Source organism: Cervus canadensis, chromosome 15, assembly GCF_019320065.1.
Source record: "Cervus canadensis isolate Bull #8, Minnesota chromosome 15, ASM1932006v1, whole genome shotgun sequence".
Lineage (NCBI taxonomy): Eukaryota > Metazoa > Chordata > Mammalia > Artiodactyla > Cervidae > Cervus > Cervus canadensis.
Window position 1 is genome coordinate 7,508,081 of NC_057400.1, and position 24,134 is coordinate 7,532,214.

Genomic DNA, 24,134 nt, shown 5'->3' on the forward strand with positions numbered 1-24,134 from the left:
GAAGGGAATGTAACCCTGGTGAGCTAGATCACACAGCTCTCAGTAGTTAGAGACCGTGCAAGCACTGAGGGCTTGAGCTGAGCCATCAAGGAGTGGAAGGGGGCAAGAAGATGAGCATAGCGGGAGAGGAGGGTTGGGTGGAAGGCTGTTTAGAAGAATATGCTCATCTGCACACTGGGAAGTCCATAAAAACGCCCCAAGCTGAAAAATCCAGAAGTAACCACATCAGCATATTTTGCAGAATCAGTCAGGAGAGTTCCAAGTCTGAGGAACAGGAAACAGGGGCAAGGAGGTCAGGAGGCTACTGTTTTTTTCGTTTCTTTCTTTTTGTTTTGGTGACAAGAGACATTTGACTCTTTGAAACAAATTACATACACAATTTACTAAAAATAAAAACCAACTTTAAAAAAAGGAAAAAAAGGGGAGAGGAGAAAGGACCTACCTACTAATTCAACTAGATGTTGTAGTTAAAAAATATAGTAAACCTATTTGGCCAGAAGAGACTTTTAACATGAATCCCAAACTTCACAATGTTATTTGTTTATTTACTCATAACTATCTCCTTCCAAAAATAATATGATGTAGTTTTCAGGGAAAACATATAAAGGACAAAAAATAAGCAGATGAGGCATCAGTGAATAAAGAAAATAAAGCCAAAATTGAGTTCATACACAGAAACAAATTTGGTGAAGTTCTGTAAAGAGGGGAGAAGTGTGTCATAAACTTTGGTTTGGAGCTTCCCAGTAGCCAAAGCAAAGACAGAAACACACTGTTTCAAGACTTAGATGCAAGCAGCCTGGTTCCCAGGGAAAGCCTAGGATTATAGTTTTGGGGCCTGAGAGAAATCTCTCCCAGTGGGTTTTCCTGAAGAAGCCAGCTTGTCATCAACACACAGACCATCCACAGAGACTTCCTCACCTGGGCAGGCCTTGGCCTCAGGGTAAGGCTGGGTGCCTCCCTCATTCCTGGAATTCTATTCAGGACAGGGTGTGCCCAGAGTCATCTCCCTCTGTCCTGCTCAGGTTCCAGGCAAGACACATCACTGGGAACGCATTCCTGAGTGGGGTCTGGCCCTAACCCATGCCTGCAGACCCCACCCCAGGGCTGTCCCGGCTGTACTCTTCTGAGCCTCTTCTCTGCCCAGAGACTTTCGCCGGCACCCCAGGTCCCTGGGGAGCTGGTCTCTGTGTATAATCCATGGGCTTTTTCTCTGGATCAGGAAGCTTCCACGTAACATGGGGGAAGGTTGGGCTCACCATGGCCTTTTTTATCAGGTGGGCGGGGCTGTCCACAGATGGGTGGAAGGTCTTGACCCAGCTGACAGAAGTGGGTAGTGACCCCGATGAGAACCTGGAGACCCAGGACTGCATAGATGGGGACTTCCTGTCTCTGGAACTAGGCTTGTGGCTAGGGTTGCAGACTACACCAATGGAAGGCCATTCGGCTCCTCTCTGGGGACGTGTTTATTAAAACCAAAAGCACTTTCCTAAATGTTCCCATAGGAATGTTTTAGTTCAATTCAGTTCAGTCGCTCAGTCATGTCCGACTATTTGCGACCCCATGGACTGCAGCATGCCAGGCTTCCCTGTCCATCACCAACTCCCAGAGCTTATTCAGACTCATGTCTATCGAGTCGGTGATGCCATCCAACCATCTCATCCTCTGTCATCCCCTTCTCCTCCTGCTTCAACCTTTTCCAGCATCAGGGTCTTTTCCAGTGAGTCAGTTCTTCGCATCAGGTGGCCAATGTCTTAGAGTTTCAGCTTCATCATCAGTCCTTCCAATGAATATTCAGGGCTGATTTCCTTTAGGATTGACTGGTTGAATCTCCTTGCTGTCCAAGGGACTCTCAAGAGTCTTCTCCAACACCACAGTTCAAAAGCATCAATTCTTTGACGCTCAGCTTTCTTTATAGTTCAACTCTCACATCCACACATGACTACTGGAAAAACCATAACTTTGACTAGACAGACCTTTGTTAGAAAAGTAATATTTCTGCTTTTTAATATGCTGTTTAGGTTGGTCATAGCTTTTTTTCCAAGGGGCAAACGTCTTTTAATTTCATGGCTACAGTCACCACCTGCAGTGATTTTGGATCCCCCCAAAATAAAGTCTGTCACTGTTTCCATTGTTTTCCCATTTATTTGCCATGAAGTAATGGGACAGGATGCCATTATCTCAGTTTTCTGAATGTTGAGTTTTAAGCCAGCTTTTAAACTCTCCCTGTATGCAGGTCAGGAAGCAACAGTTAGAACTGGACATGGAACAACAGACTGGTTTCAAATAGGAAAAGGAGTACGTCAAGGCTGTATATTGTCACTTTGCTTATTTAACTTATATGCAGAGCACATCATGAGAAACGCTGGGCTGAAGGAAGCACAAGCTGGAATCAAGATTGCCGGGAGAAATATCAATAACCTCAGATACGCAGATGACACCACCCTTATGGCAGAAAGTGAAGAAGAACTAAAGAGCTTCTTGATGAAAGTGAAAGAGGAGAGTGAAAAAGTTGGCTTAAAGCTCAACATTCAGAAAACTAAGATCATGGCATCCGGTCCCATCACCTCATGGCAAATAGATGGGGAAACAGTGGCTGACTTTATTTTTTGGGGCTCCAAAATCACTGCAGATGGTGACTGCAGTCATGATATTAAAAGATGCTTACTCCTTGGAAGGAAAGTTATGACCAATCTAGACAGCATATTAAAAAGCAAAGACATTACTTTTCTAACAAAGGTCCATCTAGTCAAGGCTATGGTTTTTCCAGTAGTCATGTATGGATGTGAGAGTTGGACTATAAAGAAAGCTGAGCACAGAAGAATTGATGCTTTTGAACTGTGGTGTCGGAGAAGACTCTTGAGAGTCCCTTGGATTGCAAGGAGATCCAACCAGTCCATCCTAAGAGATCAGTCCTGGGTGTTCATTGGATGGACTGATGTTGAAGCTGAAACTCCATTACTTTGGCCACTTGATGCAAAGAGCTGACTCATTTGAATAGACCCTGACACTGGGAAAGATTGAAGGCAGGAGGAGAAGGGGACGACAAAGGATAAGATGGTTGGATGGCATCACCGACTCAATGGACATGGGTTTGGGTGGACTCTGTGAGTTGGTGATGAATAGGGAGGCCTGGTGTGCTACAGTTCATGGGGTCGCAAAGAGTCGGACACGACTGAGCAACTGAACTGAACTGACTGAAACTCTCCGCTTTCACTTTTATCAAGAGGCTGTTTAGTTCTTCGCTTTCTGACGAAAGGGTGGTGTCATCTGCATATCTGAGGTTATTGATATTTTTCCTAGCAATCTTGATTCCAGCTTGTGCTTCATTCAGCCCATAGGAATGTTTACAAAGAAAATGAATGATCTTTAAGGGTGTTTTTTTTAAAAAAAGAACCATTGTTCAAATACAAACATATATATCATTTTATTATATTTTATACATATATATAGTGATATAATAAATATTTTAAAAATTCTATACTATGGAAATTTTTTCCATATCTGAAATTCAAATGAGCAATATAATGAACCTGCATATAGCCCTTATCCTCTGTGACCTGTCCTATTTCACCTCCATCCACTCCCCATCTCTCATCATTTTATACAAACTCAAGTCATCATGTTATTTCAACTGTAAACATTTTAGTATATATTTTCTGAAAGACAAGAACATAAAGAAGGACACACGTGGAACCACAATACCATTATCACTGTCACATATTCCTAAAGACTGAAGTTTATTAGGGGCTTCCCTGGTGGCTGACAGTAAAAAATCCGCCTGTAGTACAGTAGATCTGGGTTTGTTCTCTGAGTTGGGAAGATCTCCTGGAGAAGGGAATGGCTACCCACTCTAATAGTGTTGCCTGGAGAATCCCATGGACGGAGGAAACAGGCTACAGTCCACGGGGTTGCAGAGTCAGCTCCTCCTAATTTTAGAAATACTTGCTTACTGGGGAAAATTTGGAAGTAAGGAGAAGTTAAAATAGAAAGGCAAATTCATCCAAACTCTCATAACCCAATGTAATAACCTCTGCTAAAATGATGTGTTTACTTCTAAGTCTCCTTTCTATCCAAGAAGACATACACATGTACACACACTTACACACATGTAATTGAGATCATGATGTATGGTTTTTTAACCCCCCTTGTTATATTTAATTCTCTATCATTCCTTCATGAACATTTTTCCAGCTTACTAAAATTCTTCAGAGACTGCATTTTTAATGACTGTATAAAAACTGGTATTTCCTAAACTTGTTGGCTGTGGGAGGCCACCCTCTACTTACTTGGGGCACATCTAACCCACTCTCACCCAGGGCTCCTGCCCTCACTTAACAGAGAGACTGTGTCTCCGCATCTCTGAGGCCGGGCAACCCCTGTCCACTGAGGGGCATCAGGCTGACCTCCAGCTCCAGGCCCACCGAAACTTGTGATTCAGGTCCCTCACCTGGAAGCAGGGATCCTCCCTGCCTACCTTCTAGAGCTCTGGCAAGGATTAAGTGAAGCACCTGGAACCCAGAAGCCACGATTACACAGGCTGAGCTGTGGCCCAAATCCAGCTCTGGATTATTGCAAAGCCTGCCCTTCACTCTCTCTGACAGCAACTCCTAATCAATGATGCCCTTTTGAACCACCTAGGGGTCTTTCAGAGCTGCTGCTGGTCCCACCCCAGACATTCGGATTTGGGGCACAGAGTGCACCTGGGCCAGAGCTCCCAAGAGATCCTCATGTGCGGCCAAACTTGGAAACCGCTGCCCTGAGTACCTGTTCCTGCCCCACCCCCATAGTCCCCGTTTTGTGTGACATCATCCACGTCTGAGACTCCAGAGCAGATCCTTCTAGTTTGTCTCTAAAACTCTTGTTAGAATGCCGGGATCCCAGAGCAGTTACATGTATGAAGCCCACTGTAAACGGGCTGGTTCATCCCTCTTTGGAATCCTGTCCATGTCTTAAGTAGCCAGGAGCAGGCGTGGTTGGCCCTGGGAGGAGGGGTTGGGCTACCTGCAGTCAGGGCCATGGCACCCAAGCCTCTGTGGGGCAGGGTGCTCACCAGCCGAGGAGGCCTGAGGGCAGGGCCTGTTAGGAAGGGCAGGCTGGCCCTCGAGGCTGCTTAGGTGAGCCGGACATCCAGACTGCTGGACCCTGTTCAAAGCTCATGTTTCCATACAAGCCTTGGGCCTCAAATCCCGCATCTCAGCCCGGAGTCCCTGACTGGTGGGCTCCACGCCAGGATTCTGGGGATACCATTGGGAAAAGAGGGGTCCAGATGCTGGAGAGGGAGGGTCCTGATAGGCACGACGCCCACCCCACCAGGGAACTTAAAAGCAGATGTGGCCCTGAGGCCTCTGACCTTGGAGATGTAAGTGGGGAGTCAGGCCCCCTGTTCGCTGGCTGAGACCTGCACTTGAGCTCTGCTCAGACTTCAGTTACATTAAGTAGAAGCTTCTAACAGCCGCAGGGACCAGGCAGGTCACTGGAATTAATAAGGGAGGCCTCCCGGGAGAAGCAGGGCTCGGTGGCCCCTGAGGCATGCCCATCCCACCAGGAGCTGAGCGGATGGGGCAGCCATATGAACCCCTGGGCCTGGGTGGGCTTGTTTGCAGGACCAGCTGGAAATCTGGAGAGGTTTAAACAGGGACAGCTACTCAGATAGAAAGACGAATGTGTGACTGTGTGGTCAGAGCAGAGCTCTGGGCGGCATGGACTAGCCTCACGTGCCGCCGTTCCCTGCTTCTCCGGGATGGCCCACCTTACTAATTCCCATGACCTGCCTGGTCACCGAGCTTGAGGTGGCAGCCTCTATTTAATGTGACTGACACCACCCTGGTGCAGGGCACCTCGCTGGGCCCGGGGTCATTCTTGCCCCCAAGGGTCTCAGTCTGTGTGGGTGATGCCAGCCACTGCAGGGCCAGAGAGGAAGCCCCTATTCCCCCTGGGGAAGGACAGGTGTGGGAAGGCTCTGGAATAGTCATGGGGAGAAGTGAGCCTGAGGCTGGTGATGAAAGGACCCCAGGGGACTAGGAGGCCGAATGCTGGAGCCCTTCACCGATCCCGTTGCCCCTGCTTCCTCCGCAGGGCCTGGTGGTGGCCGTCCTCTACTGCTTCCTCAATGGGGAGGTGAGTGTTGGGGGTTGCTCTGCTGCCTGGGGAGCTCCTTTGTCATTGGATTGTGGTTCAGAAGGGCTACCTGGAAGGGGTGGCGGGGAGCGGGGTGTGGTGTGGGTGGGGGAGACCAGGGCCTCCTGGCTCAGATCTGTCTTCCAGGAGTCTGAGCTCACTTAACCGGAGCAGCAGAATCACCCAGAGGCCTTGTTAAAACAACTGCTGGGTCCTCCCTTGTTTCTAAAACAGGCAAAAATGTGTCCCGTAGGTCTGGGCTGGAGGCTGAGAATGTTTTAACAAGCACTCCAGGTGATTCTAGCCCTCAGGCAAATTCAGGAAATGGAAAGTGCAGGCACCCCAACCCTAACTGAGGCTGCTGACTGCTGGTTGCCTGATGAGTGACCTCAATCACTGCCCTGATCTGGGCCTCGGGCTTCCCATCAGTAAAGGGTGACTCAGGTGAAACGTCTGCCCCTCCATCCTCAGAGACCTCCAAAGAGTGTGACTGCTGAGCAGGGTTGGGGGAGCTGCACGCTTAACTTTCAGTCTCTGCGCTTGCCCAGAGCATCTGGGTCGGGACAGGAGGCTCCTTCCTGGCACAGAGGCCATGCAGTTGAAGTTAGTTGAATACGGTACTGCATGCACATAAACCCTTCCTGTAGCTGTCAATCATCTGGTTTGCCCCACTTGAATGGGAGTAGCCTCTGATACTTTTCCAAAAGTCAAGCATCATACCTGGCCTCAAATGCTTTGCTGCTGCAGCTGGGGGTTGTGAAGGAAATTCCAAAGAGTAGCCCCCTGGTCCCTAGATGAGTTCTGAGCTAGAGTGGCTTCATGGGGACGTGTCCAATTGTCCCAGGTGACCATCTGGAGATTGTGAAATGTTCACAGGCCCCTTCTTCAGGATAGGTTTGCTGAGGTTGCTGGTGAAAGGTCCCAAGGGAAAGGGGCCCCTCAGTACCTATGGATGTCAGGGCTGAAAATGGTAAATCTGAGTGAAGGGGAGGGCATGCCCTCTGGGCAGGAGTGGCAGAGCCTGTGCTGAGGCCCCAGGGGAAAAAGCAGGACCCGGGCAAAGATCGCCCTTCCCTCCCGGCTGACTCCTGATCTCTGGGGGCAGGTGCAGCTGGAAGTTCAGAAGAAGTGGCGTCAGTGGCACCTGCGTGGGCTCCCGTTGCGGCCCGCGGCCCCCAGCTCCTCCTCCAGCAACGGCATCAAGGCCAGCCCCTCGGAGCAGAGTCGGGCCACCCGCGGGACCAGTGTCATCTGAGGCTGGCCAGCCCAGGTCATGGGAGAGCCTGCCTTCCTGCCAGATGCTATGTGGTCTCTCCAGTGACTACTGCACCCCTCCTCCTGGCCTTGGGGTGGGGTTGTGGTGATGCTTCCTCAGAACTGATGGGGCCTGGGACAGCAAGAGGGCCTGGGATTCAGATCTGTTGAGTTTCCTGGAAAGAGTAGTTCAGGGGTCCCAGGAGCGGGCAGGGGAATAAATGGTAACTGGGATGAGACTTGGTATTTGTCGGTCCTCTTGTCCTTGAGGCACAAGGTGGAGGATGCTGACCCCTGCTACCTTCTGGAGAAGGGGGCTTCCCTGACCTCCCTGCTCCAGTTTTCAGGGATAAGCTTAGAAGCCCAGTGAACCGGAAGATAGTGAAGAATAATGAAGCCTGGCGTGCTGCAGTCCATGGAGTCACAAAGAATCAGACACGACTTAGCAACTGAACAATAGCCAGTGAACCAGAGAAATTGCCCTTGGCCTTGGGTGGACCCTCCCCAGCCCTCATTGCAACTCACCCATCCAGCTCTTCCCCTGGAGCCTTCAAGACAACTCAATCAAGTTACAGGGAACCTTTTAATGACCCTAACATGGGATGGGGCACCCTGTTATTCCTGCTAAGTTATCTGTGGTGGTGGTGGTTTAGACACTAAGTCGTGTCCTACTCTTGCGACCCCGTGGACGGTAGCTTGCCAGGCTCTTGTCCATGGGATTCTCCAGGCAAGAATACTGAAATGGGTTGCCATTTCATTCTCGAGGATCTTCCTGATCCAGGGATCGAACCTGGGTCTCCTGCATTGCAGGCAGATTCTTTACCAACTGAGCTGTGGGGGAAGCCCTCAGTTATGTGTAGTACTACAGAAAGTGGGGCAGAATCCATTTGACAGAAGAGATACCGGTTCACCAAGGTCCTGTCACTTGACCAAGATACCCAGCTGGAAGTGGCAGCTCAGTGCAGGACTTTTGATTTTAAACCCCCAGGCTCGCTCCAAGGCTGTCTGTCTCCCCTGCTCCCAGGCCGGGATGAATGGGGGCCTGTCTCCCTGTCCCACTGGGGATTTTCATCTTATCTTTAACTGTCTGCGGGATCTCAGTTCCCGCACATATCAGCATTCTTTCTCTGCTGACCATGTGAAGATTAAAGGACTAAATATTTGAAACTTTTTACCAAACACTGCCTACGTGCTCAAGGAAAGCATTCTGGACAGGAGCAGAGGCAACCCCGCCCCCCAGAGTGGAGGGAAGGGCATCTTGCTGGTGGGTGGGCCCAGCTCTAGTCCTGGCTTTGGGTGACCTGGACAAGTGGCCCTGGCCCCCAACTTCTGCATCTCACCCCTGCAGACAAGGAAGTCACCCTCTCTCACCTCATAGACTGCCCCTGGGGTGAAAAGGCCAGCTTGTCCATTTCCCAAGGCTAAGACTACAGCCTGTATGGTTGATATAACTTTCTCCAGAGACCCCCATGAACTCTGTGCATCTTCGAATCAAGAAAAGTTAAAAAAAAAAAATCACCAGGTATAGGCACCCAGAAAGAGGATCTGGTAGGGCAAAAACCTAAACCTCATGAGGCCAGAATGAACCAGGGAAATCCTGAGTTCATCAGGTCAGGAAGGGACATGGCGCTAGTATAGAAAGAAATAGGCTGAGGGCGGAAAAAAACCCCACCTACTGGGCAGAAAAGGGACTGGAAAGGGGGCAATTTAATGCACAAAAATATAAAGTGGCCGGCAAGGGTGGAAATCTCCATTGGTTCCTGTCTCCTTCACCTGCAGGCCTCTGTATCTAGGCTGGTTGTTAATCATTATCCAAGGTTTGGCCAGTTCCCTGTACCCCGTGGAGTCCAGATACGTGCTCTCTGGAGTGTGTTCTAGGATCAAAAATGGTACCCTGAGGCTATCTGGCCCTGACCAAAGATGGACGCACACAATATGTCAGAGATCCATTCATCCCATGCTCAGTTGTGTCCAACTCTTTGCAACACCATGGACTGTAGCCCGCCAGGCTCCTCTGTCCGTGAGGATTTTCCAGGCAAGAATACTGGAGCGGTTTACCATTTCTTCCTCCAGGGGATTTTCCTGACCCAGAAATCTCCTGAGGCAGAAGTCTCCTGCCTTGGTAGGTGGATTTTTTTACTGCTTGAGCCATCCGGGAAGTCCCTACATCAAGAGGACAATATTGTAAGTTAGGCAGCTCTCCTGGAAGGGCTTCAGGCAGTACTCACAAGGAGAGTCCTCAGAGGGACAGCCAGCTGCTGGAAGCAGGGGTTATCCTGGGGAGGTACCCCAAAGGGCAGGGTTCAAATAAAGTCAAATGGTTTGAAAGTCATATGCAAGCAATCCTGAACTCTGCTTCCCTGGCGTGACCAAAGGGAAAATGCAAAGGCCCTTTGAGCTGGTGGAAGTCTTAGGCACTAACTGGACATCCTTTGCTGGAAGGATGATTCACTCTTAGTCTCCCAGGAGGCCCAGGGACCCTACAGCCCGCATTCCAGCAGGGTCAATAAAACAGGTGTCAACTGTGCTTCCCTGTGCAGCCGGCCTGGGCACCAGTGACCCAAGCTGCTTCCAGGTCTATTCCCATCCCAGGAAGGGTTCAAGTAAAGGTTTTAAAATATGTTTATTCTCGTAAAATCAGCATCCTATATAACATGGCTGTGGGTAAACTGGTGCAGCTGGTGGCATGGAGGCTCCCACCTGACCTCTGGGCTGCAGACCAGCTGCACGGACCCCTGGGCCACTGGCCCAAACACACCAAGGCCAAGAGGCATCAATTTGAACGTCACATGTTGGAATTAGAAAAGTCTCATCTTTTCCACCCTGCACGGCATGTGGGACTCAGTTCCCCAGCCAGGGATCTAACCCGTGTCCCCTGCATTGGAAGCCCAGAGAGTCTTAACCACTGGACCACCAGGGAAGTATGGAAAAGTCCCATCATAGGCAGGCTTTCCGGTAGAACTGGATGTCCTTGGAGGAGGGTCCTAAACTTTGGTAGGCAGGCTCCAGGGATGCATGTTGTTGTGGGTGATGCTGTTGATGTGCAGGCCACTGATAGCATTCAGGAAGAGAAGGAAGGAAGCTGTGAAGTCGCTCCAGAACATCAGGGTGAGGCCCCAGAGCGTGACCTGGCTCCTGAGGAGGACCAGGAAGCTCAGGAGGCCCCCGAAGGAGAGGATGAATGAGATGAGTAGGAGGGTGGAGCCCATGGCCCACTTCCGCCAAGCGAGGGAGTCCTCGCACACCTGGGACACTATGAGAAACTCCAGGCCAAAGATGGCGACCACCACGGCCAAGCTGGCCACGATGCGGGCCACAACCATGCCCGAGGCCAGCCAGGGCACCTGGGCCTGACTCAGGTCTCGGAGGCAGTGCAGCTCCGTCTGGTTGGAGGCAGTGCAGAAGCGCCACAGTCCGAAGAGGCGGTCATCTGCCAGGAGCCACTGGCCATCGCAGATGGAGATGGAGGAGAGGACCACAGCCAGAGAGGCACACAGGATGATGAGGCCTCGGGTGAAGGACTCAAAGAAGGACCGGGGGGGCCTCCTCTGGCCCAGCAGCCTCTGTGCCTGGAAGATAGCATGGGGCAGCACGTCAGGGCGGGCCCCCCGCCACACCTGGCCAGCTTCTTCAGGGAGGACCCACAACATGCGGTTCAGCTTCCCACTGCCACTGGAACCCTTCTCCCATCCTGCCTGTTCCTGGCCCATCCTCCATTCAAGACCTATAAGCATTGGCTGTGGATCCAGTTATTTATCAGGCAAAGAGTTCCCTGCCCTTTCTTTAATGGTCTTATAATGAATAAAAAACCCAAATTCCATTTGCCTGTCTATACTCTTTAGCCTATTCTGAAGTCAGAAAACCTGTTTGACCTGGCTGTTGTGACCTTGAGCCAGCAGGCAGCCTTGGTTTCTTTATATACAAAATAAGAACACTACACAGAGTTATTATTAGCACATCAGTGAGGGTTTCCTCCCCTGGCTCCAGGTCTCCCCCAGTTTCATCCTAATCTGTACCTTTGGAACTTGCCAGGACCCAGGTGCTCAGTGATGTTTGCACTTTACCCTTCAGTCTGACTTAGCCTGTACCCCACCCAGAACAGGCCACCACTAGGTGTTCCAGCAGCTTCTGGGGTTGGAAGGGGAGTCCCTGAGGTGCCCCTTCAGTCTCTGGTTTCTGGAAAAGTGCACTGCCCTCTCTCCTGGAAACCTGGGCCAAGCATCCAGTGAGGTGTCTCTTGTTACAACCCTGGGGCACCCTCCAGCCACTGTCCCCCAACCCAGAAGCAAAAGGAATGCTTCAAAGAGTAGAACGCCTTAGATGGCCCACAAGCCCTCCCAGAGCACCCTCCCCACCACCCTGCTCAGGCACACGGTCCCCTTCGCATGCGGGGGACAAGCCTAGAACTTTCTTCCTCACCTATTGGCTCCTCTACATGAAACACTCTTCTGGCTGCCCCCCTTTCTCCATTCTTCATGTCTCGACTGAAACACCGCCTCCGTACCCACCCAACCCAGAAGGGACTCCCTCTGGCCACTCTCAGAGGAACCGTTCTGACAAGTTACCTATTTCTGTCTGAATAGTGGTGAATGTTATTGTCTGTCTCACTTGGAGACTGAGGTCTCCAGGAGGCCAGGGCCTTACCCTAGAACCTGGTACCGTGCTCAAGAGCCACGAGATAATGAATGTCAAGCTTGCAACCACTGCCACTTTCACCTGAAGCTACCTTTAAACCATCTCCGGCCCAGTCCTAGATTATGCCCTTTACACTGAGTGTGGAAGCAGCCCAGGTTACACCTTGGTTTGGGAGGTAAGCAAAGCAGAAAACTCAAGCGTGATGATCACTGCTAGGGAAACCAACCAAAAGGGGACTCTAGGGTCAGCCCTACCCACGTGCAAACGGAGGCTTCCAGAGGCAGGCCTGGGCCACCCCCTCAGTGAGGGGCAGAGCACGCTCCTGGGAGACCCTGTGGTCAGAGCCCCAGCAGGAACATCAGGCTGCCTGCTAACCTGCTCATCTTAGCAGCCCCAGGGATACAGGAAAGAATCTTGTTTGCTTGCAGCACTTCTGCCTAAGTTAGGATCCCATTTCACCCTTAAACCCGAGTCTGGACTTCCCTGATGGTACAGTGGATAAGAATCTGCTTGCCAATGCAGGGGACAAGCATTCAATCCCCGGTCTTGGACGATTCCACATGCCAGAAGAACTAAGCCCGAGTGCCACAGTTACTGCAGTGAAGCCTAGAACCCATGATCCACAACAAGAGAAGTCACTGCAATAAGATGCCTGGGCACCGCGATAAAGACTAGCCTCTAGGCTCGCCACCACTTTAAAAAAAGAAGAAAAGAAATAGCTGCTTTTTCATTAAAAAGAAGAAGAAGAAGAAGAAGAAGCTAGTCTGGTGGAGTAGGAAACTTCATGGGGGTATGCAAAGACGGCAACTGTCAGAGGTCAAGGGACCTGCCCAAGAGCGTTTACATCACAGTAAAGCTGACACAGCGGCTCAACAGCTGTATCGTGTGCGGGGGTAGGGGTGGGGATGCCAATAAATACTGACTTGGGCCATCGTGTGAGGGGCTCAGTATGTGGTGAGGAACAGGAGTGGAGGGGACTGAGGGACCCCCAAGGACACTGATGCAGATCCAGACACAAAGGCAGCCTGGTGCACGGTAAAGAGCATTCAGGCGGGAGTCTAGGCTGTGGTTCTCAAACCATGTCCCCTTGTCTCCTAGCAGGGGAAGGGACCCCCTGACTTCAACCCATCAGATCCCTTTTTCCTGCCAGAGCCACTGGGAATCTGAGTCTGTACTGAATTTCAATAGAAAAAATAGCTCTACTGCTAAGAAACCAAGGGAGCTTTGAAACCTCTGATTACAAACCATAAAGGTGTTTGTCTTTGCACGAGGTTTCTTAACCCCCTTGACTCTTGTTTCTCATCTACATTCTGTAGGAGTTAGTGACCCCTGCAGGAAAGCATAGCCATGAAGGCACCTCACCCCTAGTTATAACACCCCTAGAGGTTGTTAAGTTTCTAGTATGGGAAAACCTCAGACACAGGCAACAAGTCACAAGAATACAGCACCCAGAGGCCTTTTGACCTTGGACATCACGCTGTCTGGAGAAAAAGCACATGCCGTCCTGCACTCAGCCCCACCTGTCCTGGGCACAAACTGAACTTTAATCTCCAGGCCCTCAGACATTCAGAAAGACAGCTGACATCAGGTCATTTTCCCCCTCCCATCCCAAAGTAGGGCATCATTCAAACTCTGACACCAATAAAACTCCCAAGGATTAAATGAGATTATGCATATAAAGATGCTTGGCACATGAGGAGCCCTGATTTACCACAGCTAGTCCTAACATCAGGAACAATAAGGTATCTTGAGTCCTCATTCCTCACCACTGCCCCTCACACCTGAGCTTTGAGCCATCCAAGAAATCCTCTCTTGGAGGGCAGTTGAGCCTCAGCATGGTCAGTGGAAGGTTTGTGGACCACCCAGGATGAGGGCAGTCGAGCCCTGTCCCTGATACTGCCCAGCCCAGCTCTGTGACCTTGGGCAAGTCACTTTAGTCTCTTAGGGCCTGGACTTTCTCCACTAAAAAAAAAAAAAAAAAAAAAAAAAGGAAGAGGCATTTCCCTTTTCATCCAGCTCCCTGAATGATTTCTAGTGACCTGTAGAACAGTGTCACTTGACACTCCTGGGCCATTGAGTCCACTGCCAAGATCCTGTCTTCCTCTACAACCCAGGACCCCATGTGGTTCCATCACCCCCTAAGTAGACACTCTGGGCTGCTCACTACTCATTCTCCACATCACCCCTCCCTCCTTATTTGCCCCAACCCCCCACTGCCCACTCAGCCCAAGCCAAGGTCAGGCCCTTCTCCTCATCAGCTGGAAATCCGTCTGTGCTCAGCCGCTGAGTCGTGTCCCACTCTTTGGGACCTCATATTGTAGCCAGGCTCCTCTGTCCCTGTGATTCTCCAGGCAAGAGTACTGGAATGGGTTGCCATTTCCTCCCCTGGAGGAGCTTCCTCCACCCGGGGATCAACCTGGTTCTCTGGCATTGGCAGGTGGATTTTTTTTTTTAAACCACTGAGCATCCCAAAAAATCCCTTCTACAGCTTCCTAAACAGTAAGCCCATTCACACCAGCATGACCCCAGGACACTGGTGAGAGAGGTACTGGAGTCAGTCTGCTTGGTTTTTAGCTCTGACAAGTTATTTATCCCCTGGAGATAACTAGTTCTGCCTCCTGCCCTCGTGGAGGAGCTGAACCGAGTTCTGAACACCCCAACTGCATAGAACAGTCCCAGGCCTGCGGTTAAGTGCTCCTAAGCGACAGCGACTATCTTCAAGCACAGCCCGCGCCCCCCGCCGCCACCGCCGCCGCCGCCAGTAGGGCTCCAGGGTTTTAACCTCATCTTTTCCGCCCACCACCCCCCAACCCCCTTCTCCTTCCTTCGCTAAAACTCAAGTCTTTCAACCTGGCTACTCCAGTCTTCCTGCCCCTCCCAGCCCGGTAAGAAGCCCTCCCCCACCCCTTAATTCTGTCGCAGTTTCTAATCTAGCACCCACTTCCCCCGACCGCATCTAAATCCTGTTTGCAAGTCTCTCCCCAGCTGGGCCGCCGGCTCTTCGAGGCGGGATCACACCCGATCCCACCCTCCACGCAGAAGGTCCGGAGGCAGCCCGGTCGGGACTTCAGATAATGCCCAGAACGGTAGGGAGTAACTCGCAGCATCCCGCTCTCGGGCTGCAGAATCCCGGCCGCAGGATGTTTGCGGGCGGCTCGTGGGTGGAGTTTCTCCTGTTCGGGCCAAGTCTGGCTCTCACTCGATTCTGGGGCTGAGCTGGCCGCCAGTCGCAGGTCACTTCACCTGAGCCTCAGCCTCCGCATCTGTAAACTGGGCGGAGCTCTGGGGTCAGTGCTGTGGCGCTCTGAACGCTCGCTGGCTGAGTCTGCGGGCCTCTGACCGTCAGGACCATCAGGTCGGGAGACTAGCCGGCGGCACGCGTCCGCTATGGAAGCTCGGCTGCCGGGTAGGAGAATTGCACGCCCGAGGGGCAGAGGGAGACAGGCAAGTTGTCCAGCAAACGCCTCGCAACACTGAGAAACCTCATGTCTGCAATGCCGGCCCCTCACCTCACTACAGTCTGTTCCCAGGTTTCCGCGCGTCCCAGAGACTCCATCCCCGTCGCCGTCCCCCCAAAAGTCAGTTTTGCGAAGGAGAGATGGTATTTCTGGCCCCGGCTCAGGAAAGTTCTGGCTTCCCCAGACATGCTTCCTGCTCTGAGGAGCGAACCTCACTCTACAAGTGGATTCCGTCCATCCTCCGCCCCAGAAGCGCCCCCCTTTTAAGAGGGACCCTTCTGTTGAACCTAACCGATGGAAACAGAAGACCCCAAAGACAACCGCCCGACCCCGAGACTTTTGGGAGCCTAGGGTGCGCGAAGGACCAGAGCGACAAGACCGAGCCACAGAACAGCGCTGGGGTGGAGGAGTGGCCCCAGGTGGCTTCCTGCCTGCCCCCCGGACCCTGGCAGGGCGCTCCTACCGCTCTCGTCGCGGCCGCTCGCTCACCTGGACGCCGAGGGCTGTCATCGTGCACCTGGGCTCTTCGCGAACTCCCGCCAGCTGCCTCCGCGATCCCGAGCGCAGCTCTGCTGAGGCAGACCGTTGCTGCTTGGGAAATCTCTCCTCAGGGGCGGGGGGCGGGGCCGGGGCCGGGGCCGGGGCGGAGGGCGGGGCGGGGAGGGGAGCGGAGGGCGGGGCGGGGAGGGGAGCGGAGGGGCGGGGAGGGGTGGGGAGGGGAGAGAGGGCCGGGGAGGGGCGCTGGGTATCAGCAAACTTGGTGCTGCTGGCGGGGCTGCTGGCGGGGCTGTTCCCCGCCCGGGGCCGCTGGGTGGACGCTGAATCAGTGGGACCGCGGGAAGGAGCCACCGGGGAGGGGGAGGCCAGGACACGGCCAAGAAGTGTAGGCTCGGGCGGCGGACTCGCGAAGTCCAGGCCTGGAGTCATTCCCTCGCTCTGAGGACTGCTGTGCGCGCGACACCGATTCCCCAACGGCAGGACCGCGCAGGCGGAAGGCCAGCGACCCAGGACCCGATTCCGCCCCAGCGGGTCCACCCGAGCGTCAGGAGAGGCAGAGGCGTCTCCAGCACCCTGTACCGGGCTCTTGTTTTTCTCTCGTGTTGTTCAGTCGCTAAGCCGTGTTTGATTCCTTGAGACTGGACGGACTGCATCACGGCAGGCTTCCCTGTCCATCACCACCTCCCAGAGTTTGCTCAAACTCATGTCCATTGAGTGGATAACGCCATCCAACCACCTCATCGTCTGTCGCCGCCTCCTTCTGCCTTCAATCTTTCTTAGCATCAGGATCTTTTCCAGCGAGTCGGCTTTTCTCATCAGATGGTCAAAGCATTGGAGCGTCCTCATCAGTCCTTCTAATGAATATTTAGGGTTGATTTCCTTTAAGATTTGGGCTTCCCTGGTAGCTCAGACGGTAAAGCGTCTGCCTACAATGCAGGAGACCTGGGTTCGATCCCTGGGCCAGGAAGATCCCCTGGAGAAGAAAATAGCAACCCACTCAAGTATTCTTGATTGGAAAATCCCATGGACAGAGTAGCCTGGTGGGATATGGTCCATGGGGTCACAAAGAGTTGGACAGGACTGAACGACTTCACTTTCACTTTTCTTTCCTTTAGGATTGACTGGTTTGATTTCTTTGCTGTCCAAGAAACTCTCAAGAGTTTTCTCCAGCACCACAATCTGAAAGCATCAATTCTTTGGCACTCAGCCTTCTTTATGGTCCAACTCTCACACCTGAATGTGACTGCTGGAAAAACCATAGGTTTGACAACACAGACTGTTGTTGGTAAAATGTTGTCTCTGCTTTTTAATATGCTGTCTAGGTTTTTCATAGCTTTTCTTCCAAGGAGCAAGCATCTCTGAGCCATGGTTAATAAATGAGATAATATTCATGAAAGATCAGAGTCTTGCCAGGCCCTCAGTTAAGTGTGAAAATAGTGGAATCTTCAGGGCGGTCTTTCCTGTGTCACTTTTCTCTCCCCCAAAGGGGGATGTACAACCCTAACACCCCCTCCCTCCCAAAGGGAGAATGTACAACCCTGCCCGCCTCCTTGCCACCTCCTGCGTGCATGCTAAGTTGCTTTAGTCATGTCCGACTCTTTGTGACCCTATGGACAGTAGCCCACCAGGCTCCTCTGTGCATGGGATTCTCCAGGCAAGAATACTGGAGTGGGTTGCCATGCCTTCCTGCAAGGGATCTTCCTGACCCTAGGATTGAACCTGCACTTCTTTTGTCTCCTGCATTGGCAGGTGGGTTCTTTACCACTAGCACCACCTGGGAAGTCACCTTGCTGCCTCAGGGACCATCAAAAAGGCAAGTGACAGGGATTTCCCTGGTGGTCCAGTGGTTAAGACTCTGCACTTTCATTGCAGTGGGCATGGATCCCTGGTTGGGGAATTAAGATCCTGCACACCAGGTGGTGGTCAAAAAAGTATTAAAAGAAAACAGCAAACAGGACAAAACAAAACTCATTATTTTTCTTGGACTTTGGTTTTTTTTTTTTAAGTATAGTTTTGCTTTATTTTAAAAAGCATTTTATTATGATTTCCTGGACTTTTGACAAGGCCAGAGTTCTCAAGTCCCCACCCCCAAAGGGGTAAATTCCCACTAAGATCCTCCCCTCCCTTCTCAGTTGTAGGAAGGTGTGTGTTGATAAACAGGGAGGGGGTTTCTGCTTAAGGTAAAGCAAGATCTCCTTTCTCCTTAACTAAGTAGGGTGAATTAAATGATTTGGCTCATTCAGGCAGGCAGGTAGCTCCCCAGTGACTTCACTCACGTTTGTAGTTGTTGTTCATTCACTAAGTTGTGCCCATCTCTTTGTGACACCCCATGGGCTGTAGCCTGTCAGGGTCCTCTGTCCATGGAATTCTCCAGGCAAGAATACTGGAGTGGGTAGCCATTCCCTTCTCCAGGGGATCTTCCCAACCCAGGGATGGAACCCAGGTCTCCTACATTGCAGGCAGATTCTTTACCATCTGAGCCACCAGGGAAGCCCCTCACTTGAGTTTACCCAAGGATATTTTCACTTAATGCTCCCACCCCCTTCTCCCTGTCAGATGTTCATCTGGTTCCAGTACTGCCTAAGACACCTTGTCAAATCCCTGAACCCATCGCCTACTTACTTCTTCCTAAGATTCTGTGTGTGGTCAGGCACATTTGTGTGTATGCTGCCTGTTATGCTTTTTTGGTAAGAATAGAAAGTCTTGAATCAGTGGAATTTAGAGTGACATGTCTTGTCAGCAAGATCTCTGGAGAAGCAGAAATGACTTAGGAATAATCATGAGGAAGTGATGGTCCCCTTCCAATCATTTTACGGTCATAAGAAAGCCCAGGTTCTTCACTGATGGTCCAGTGATTAAGGCTCCATGCTTCCACTGCAGGGGGCACCAGTTCAGTCCCTGGTTGGGGAACTAGAGCCCACATGCTGCGTGTGGCCCAAGACACAGTCAAAGTCTAGGTGGAGTTTGTGCCAAGGACCAGGCATCCAGTCTGGTCACCTGGGCCGGCCCTTCCTTTGAATCATAGGGTACCAGGGTTTCCAAGGTCCCTACATGGTGCCAGTGAAACAGAAGGGAAGAGGGTAGGGCAGTCTGAGAACACGACATAAACTGGTTAGAATTAAATGGGTCCAAGATGGTGGACAAGTCCAACTTCCACTAGACTTTGAGCCTAGTATATGTTCACTGTAACACATTAGATACATGGCTTACCCACAGGTGCCATGACAGTTCCAAAGCCAACCATCAAAGACCAAAGTGGATGATGATCCAATTTCTGGAAATCTCTTCTCCAAAGTAGTTGCAATAATCCTCCCACTCATTAGCCTGTGAAATTACTCAGTCCATGAAAGCTAACTGCACATTTTGAGGCTGTTCTCACCTTCCGGGATGCCCCATACACTCTGTCTTTGGAATGTGTTTCTTTCTAAATAAATCCATTTCTAGAGGAAGAGATGTTTTGACAGAAGCAGAGGTCTGAGTGAGACCATTGCTGGCATTGAAGATGAAAAAGAGCCCTTAGCCAAGGAATGAGAGCAGCCTTTGAAAATGAGAGCAGCCTCTAGCAGCATCTTCCAGTTCAGGATGGTGGAGTAGAAAGACACATGCTCATCATCAGCGAGCGCACCAAAATCGCAAGCAGCTGCTGAACAACCAAGGACAAGAGAATGCTGGAACCCACCAACAAAAGATACCCCACGTCCAGGACAAAATAGAGGCTGCAGCAAGGTGGTAGGAGGGGCACAATTATGATCAAATAAAATCCCACACCCACCAGGTGGGTGACCAACAAACTAGAGAACGATAATACCAAAGAAGTTCTCCCACTGCTGTGAAGATTTTGAACCCCAAGTCAGGCTTCCTGGTCTGGGGATCCAATATAGGGACTGGGAATCCCAGGGAATCTGACCTTGAACGCCAGAGGGATTTGAATATAGGACTTCCACAGGACTGGGAGAAACAGAGACTCCAGTCTCTGCTCCAAGACTCCAGTCTTGGAGCGCACAAACAAAACCTTGCACACACCAAGATCCAGAGGAAGGGAGCAGTGATCCCACAGGAGACTGAACCAAAACTATCTGCTAGTGTTGGAGGGTCTCCTGTGGAGGCGTGGATCGGCAGAGGTTCACCACAGGGATGGGGGTACTGGCAGCAGCAGTCTGGGAAGGTCCCCCTTGGCATAAATCCTCTTGGATGTCACCATTAGGTCTACCGTGGGCTCGTAGAAGCCAGGGCTGGGTCATCTCAGACCAAAGAACTACCAGGGAGGAAGTGCAACCCCACTCATCAGCAGATAATTGGATTACAGCTTTACTGAGCAAATCCCTGCCCACCAGAGCAAGACCCAGTCACTCCCATCAAGAAGCTTACACAAGCCTTTTAGCCTCTTCCATTAGAGGGCAGACAGAAGAAGCAAGTAGAACCACAGTTCCACAGAGGCTAGAACAAAAGCCACATTACAGAAAGTAAATCAGCATGAGAAAGAAAGTTTTGTCCCAGGTGAAGGGACAAAGTAAAGCCCCAGGAAAACAACCAAATGAAGTGGAGATAGGCCATCTTCTGGAAAAAGAATTCAAAATAATGATAGTGAAGATGATTCGGGATCTCAGGAAAACAATGGATAAGATACAAGAAATGTTTACCCAAGACCTAGAAGAGCTAAGGAACAGAGATGAATGATACACTAGAAGGAATTGATAGCAGAGTAACTGAGGCAGAAGAGCAGATAAATGGCCCGGACACAGAACGGTGGAAATCACTGCTGCAGAACAGAAAATGGAAAAACGAATGGAAAGGAATGAAGACAGCCTAAGAGACCTCGCGGACAACGATAAACACACCAACATTTGCATCATAGGGGCCCTAGAAGGAAAAAAGATAAAGAGCCTGAGAAAATATTTGAAGGGATAGTAGCTGAAAACTTCCCTAACATGGGAAAAGAAATAGTCAACCAAGTCCAGAAAGCACAGAGTCCCAGGCAGGTTAAACCCAAGGAGGAACACACCAAGACACTAGTAATAAAATTGGCAAAAATTAAAGACAAAGATTAAAGATTAAAAACAACAAGGGAAAAATGACAAATAGCATACAAGAGAACTCCCATCAGGCTATCAACCGATTTCTCAACAGAAACTCTACAAGCCAGAAGGGAATGGCATGATATATTTAAAGTAATGAAAGGGAAGAATCTATAACCAAGAATACTCTACCCAGCAAGACTCTCATTCAGAATTGATGGAGAAATCAAAAGCTTTCCAGAGAAGTAAAAGTTAAGAGAATTCAGCACCACCAAAAGCTTTACAATAAATGCTAAAGGAACCCCTCTAAGCAGGAAACAAGAGAAGGAAAAGACCTACAGAAAATAAACCCCAAACAATTAAGAAAATGGTAATAGGATCATACATGTTGATAATTACCTTAAATGTAAATGGATTAAATGCACCAACCAAAAGGCATAGCCTGGCTAAGTGGATGAAAACATATGCATGTATGTACTTCCACTTACCACATCACTCTGCTTGACCCCCCAAATTGTATGTAATTATTTTATATTGTTAAGTTAATCATGTTCCCATCATGGCTTGTGATTGTAATTATCTTTTATGTTTTTGTCTGGCTGTTGATTGTGAGGGCTTCCCTGGTGGCTCAGGTGGTAAAGAATGTGCCTGCAATTCAGGAAACCTGGGCTCGATCCCTGGGTTGGGAAGATCTCCTGGAGGAGGCCTTGGCAACCCACCCCAGTATTCTTGCCTGGAGAATCCCTGTGAGCAGAGAAGGGAGTCTGTGGGCTATAGTCCATGGGGTTGCAAAGAGGTGGACACGACTGAGTGACTAAGCAGAGCACATTGATGGTGAAAATTGATAAACATTTTTTACTATTGTGATTATGTAACTATTACCCACTTAATACCATTGTTTCATGATTGGTCAACAGAAAAATAATAGAACCCTATATGACCAAAACTATCATTCAATAGAAAAACCTGTAATCACTTTTTAAAATCCAGATGCATATCAGAATTATCTTGGAATTTTTTGAAAAATCCCCAGAAAAAAAGAAAAAGCCCAAGTATTGCTTTTTCTCTCCAGAGTTCCAGATACGTTTCTAATGAGCAGCCAAGGACTGGACTATATGACACTCTTTCACTTTTATCTAGTTTCTTTCACTTTTTCTATCTCATATTCAGTGCTCCCATTTCGTTTAGTTTATGTTTTCCAGTCTCCATCTCTCCCTCTCTTTTTTTGTTTTTTGATGTTCTTTCTCAAGACTTTATCAAACATAGTAGAAAAACTTTTGTATACATATATGTAAATAGTATGTACATATTTTTAGAAAGCTTATGAATTTTTGCCTGACTAAAAAATTATGACATTTTGATTCCACTTGTTTGACAGTATGAATAGAATGCTAGATTTCTAATTAAAAAACTAGATATGCAGCAAGCGACAAACATTAGCATGGGGAACTATAGTCAATATCTTGTGATAACCTATAATGGAAAATAAGCAGAAAAATAATATATGTGTGTGCATAGCTGAATCTCCTTGCTGTACGCCTGAAACATTGTAAGTCAATTATACCTTCAATAAAGAATATATATTAAAAAAAAAGAATATATATTAAAAAAAGAATATATATTAAGAAAGAAGAAATTAATCCACTTCTTTCCTGTAACTTTGTCTCTCACCAAATTCTTTCTGCGATGAGACATGAAGAGCTTTCATCAAATCCTGAAACCAGGTGTGTGACCTCAGTTGGAAGACTGGGTTTTGGCTGGGTTCGCGTCCTGGCCACATGGGTTCGAGTCCTAGCCTGAGTTGCATGATTTCACCAGGTCTGAGCAGAGCCGGTTGGCAGGGCCCACTGCATTCCCAGGCCAGGCAGTGAGAGGCTGGCAGTCCTCTCAGCAGGAGGTGACCGTCTGGAGGGGCAGGGCTTCCCAGTGCGGGGTGGGAGCGGGGAGTTGGCAGGGGCAGAGGTGCGGGGGAACGAGAGGGCGGGCCCTTCCGGGGTGAAAAGCAGAGCAGCCTGGAGTGAGTGGTGGGACAGCAGAGAAGCTACCTTCTTGCTTGGCTCCATCTGCCTTTTCTCCACCTGTCCTACTTCTAGGCCTGGCCGGTGTCGGGGAAAGAGGACCAGTATAAAGAAAGCAAGGATGTGGCCCCCACTTGCCCCTCTGACCGCTCTTGTCTGATGAGAAAGACTCAGACACTTGTCTTATAATAGAACATTCCAAGGCAAGGGCACGGGTATCATTTAATGACTCAACCGGCTCCGGCAGCAAGTACCGCCCACCTCTAGACCTTCTTACTCTAGGCTGCTTCCTCTGCCCAAAATGTGCTTCCTCAAGACCCTCACATCTAAGATCCACCACCTCACCCCTCTGCCTTGATTGCCACATCTGAAACAGAGCTTCTTTGTTCTCTTTTCGCTTCCCCCTTACCAGCCCCCACACACATCTCCTCTCCCTCCACAGTGTAAGCTCCAAGAGGCCAAGGGCTCTGCCGTGTTCACTACTATATCCCTGGTGCCTAGGGCAGAGCCAGGCACATGTGTTGTTGTTGTTTAGTTGCTAAATCGTGTCTCTTTGTGACCCTGTGGACTGTAGCACGCCAGGCTCCTCTGTCCTCCACTATCTCCCAGAGTGTTCTCAAATTCATGTCCATTGAGTCTGTGATGCTGTCTAACCATCTCATCCTCTGCCGCCCCCTTCTCCTTTTGCCTTCAATCTTTCCTAGCATCAGGATCTTTTCCAATGAGTCAGTTCTTCACATCAGGTGGACAAAGTATTGGCACTTCAACTTTAGCAACATGCACATAGGTGCTCAATAAATATTGAATATATGGATGAGTTAACTGTATACCTATTGTGTTTCCACTGTCCTGGCTAATGAGAGACGAAGAAGAAAAAGACAAAGTTCCTGTCAGGGGTAAGATGCTTGGGTTTTAGGGTCAAAATCTGCCTCGCCTTCATTTCAGCTTCCTCCCCAGCACCCCCCCACCCCCTCCCCGGTTCAGGCCCACATCCTCCTCCTGTCTGTTCCCTGACATCCTGTTCCACACCATCCTCTTCTGTCCCCGGCTCTAGGCTCCAGCACCTAACGTGGGTGATGTTTAACAGCCTCCTGCTGGACCCGCCTGCCTTCACTCTCAAGCTCCTCTGTCCCTGCATG

At 50.2% G+C, this 24,134-nt stretch overlaps 2 protein-coding genes across 2 annotated transcripts in view; one reads left to right on the forward strand and one right to left on the reverse strand.

Moving 5' to 3' along the window:
- SCTR (secretin receptor) overlaps positions 1 to 7,610 on the forward strand; it is a 67,797-nt gene extending 60,187 nt beyond the window's left edge. The window contains exons 12-13 of the mRNA XM_043488148.1: positions 6,076 to 6,117; positions 7,223 to 7,610. Of these exons, the coding sequence (XP_043344083.1) occupies positions 6,076 to 6,117; positions 7,223 to 7,372 (192 nt within the window). The 3' untranslated portion in view covers positions 7,373 to 7,610. The remainder of the gene's footprint in view (positions 1 to 6,075; positions 6,118 to 7,222) is intronic.
- A 2,367-nt stretch (positions 7,611 to 9,977) lies between these two features.
- On the reverse strand, positions 9,978 to 16,084 carry TMEM37 (transmembrane protein 37). Its single transcript, XM_043488149.1, has 2 exons — positions 15,954 to 16,084; positions 9,978 to 10,940 (listed from the first exon to the last, which is right to left on the reverse strand). The coding sequence occupies exons 1-2, from the start codon at positions 15,972 to 15,974 to the stop codon at positions 10,356 to 10,358; spliced, it is 606 nt and encodes a 201-aa protein (XP_043344084.1). The 5' UTR covers positions 15,975 to 16,084; the 3' UTR covers positions 9,978 to 10,355.
- Positions 16,085 to 24,134: the final 8,050 nt, after the last annotated feature.